This window comes from Meleagris gallopavo, unplaced genomic scaffold (assembly GCF_000146605.3).
Source record: "Meleagris gallopavo isolate NT-WF06-2002-E0010 breed Aviagen turkey brand Nicholas breeding stock unplaced genomic scaffold, Turkey_5.1 ChrUn_random_7180001874204, whole genome shotgun sequence".
Classification (NCBI taxonomy): domain Eukaryota; kingdom Metazoa; phylum Chordata; class Aves; order Galliformes; family Phasianidae; genus Meleagris; species Meleagris gallopavo.
Window position 1 is genome coordinate 1 of NW_011138838.1, and position 1,115 is coordinate 1,115.

General features: G+C 64.2%; 1 protein-coding gene across 1 annotated transcript; it reads left to right on the forward strand.

Annotated features, from left to right (window-relative positions):
• Window positions 1–6: 6 nt before the first annotated feature.
• LOC104916181 (integrin alpha-3-like) lies at window positions 7–1,044 on the forward strand. The gene is made up of 3 exons (XM_010727176.2): window positions 7–122; window positions 741–818; window positions 917–1,044. Exons 1-3 carry the CDS (start codon window positions 22–24, stop codon window positions 1,026–1,028), a joined length of 291 nt encoding a protein of 96 aa, XP_010725478.2. The 5' UTR covers window positions 7–21; the 3' UTR covers window positions 1,029–1,044.
• The last annotated feature ends 71 nt before the right edge of the window (window positions 1,045–1,115 follow it).

Sequence of the window (1,115 nt, forward strand, 5' to 3'; positions counted from 1 at the left end):
GTCTTCTACCACCCCACACCCATGGAGGGGGGATTGTTGCAGGCAGAGCTGATCATCACCTTCGAGGCCATCGGCATCACGCTGGACACGAGGGAGGTGGTGGTGTGGCTGGATCTGTCCACGTGAGTGGCTCTGTTTTGGGGTGTGGGGGGGAGAGGATGGGACAAATGGTTCTGGAGGGGATGCTGGGGTCTCCGGTGCTTGGTGGGGGAGTGTTGATGTTGCATCCGTCAGCATTGATGGGGCTTGATGTGGTGGGGTTGTGGGCAGGATGAGATACACCAGGGCTGGGGACACGGGGACGTTAATGGGTGGCTCTGAGGGGAGCAAAGGGATGGGGAAAACAGCACTGGGAGGGACTTTGGGGTCTCCTGTGCTTGGTGGGAACGTGTTGGTGTTACATCCATCAGTGCTGCAGCTCTAGGAGGGGCTGGAGGGAGGTGTGTGTGGGCAGGATGGAGCACCCCGGAGTGGGGGGCATTGCTGGGTGCCCTGGGGGTGCCAGGGGGGAGGGGGAGGGGGGGAGGGGGAGGGGGAGGGTTGGGGGAGGGGGAATTGGGGGGGGAGGGGGAGGGGGAGGGGGGAAGGGAGGTGAGGGGAAGGGATGGTTGGGCTTCTCCTGTGCTTGAATGGAAATGCATCTGTGCATCCAGCATGCATACATCTGCGTTGGTGCCCTGTAAAGGGTGGGGGGGCACGGGGGATGGGCAGCAGGCGCTGACATGGTGCACTGTCTGCAGGCAGAGCACGCAGGACGACCTGCAGCCCGTGCTGGCCCAGCTGCTGGTGGACTACAGCCTGCAGTCCTCGCTGAGCGTGTGAGCGCAGCCCCCGGCCCCCGCACCTCCCCGTCTCGCAGCTCTGCCTCACACCCCTCCCCTTTACACCCCCCATCCCCCCCCCAAATTGTCCCCAGAATCCCTGCACACCTGCAGTCCCACTTCAGCGGGACGGTGATGGGCGAATCGGCCATGCGCAGTGAGCAGGATGTGGGCAGCCCTCTGGCCTTCGACTTCCAGGTGAGATAGGGGACATCGGTTGGGGGGGGGAACGAGTGGGGGGCGTGGAAGGGGTTCCATCCCTCAGTGCCACCCCCACGCTGTTCCCCACAGGTG

Excerpts from the sequence above, each read along its gene's own strand:
- LOC104916181 (XM_010727176.2), top strand. The coding sequence starts at position 22 with ATGGAGGGGGGATTGTTGCAGGCAGAGCTGATCATCACCTTCGAGGCC. Across the intron at positions 123-740 it reads GTGTGGCTGGATCTGTCCAC|GCAGAGCACGCAGGACGACC; the intron begins GTGAGTGGCTCT and ends CACTGTCTGCAG. Across the intron at positions 819-916 it reads CTGCAGTCCTCGCTGAGCGT|AATCCCTGCACACCTGCAGT; the intron begins GTGAGCGCAGCC and ends AATTGTCCCCAG.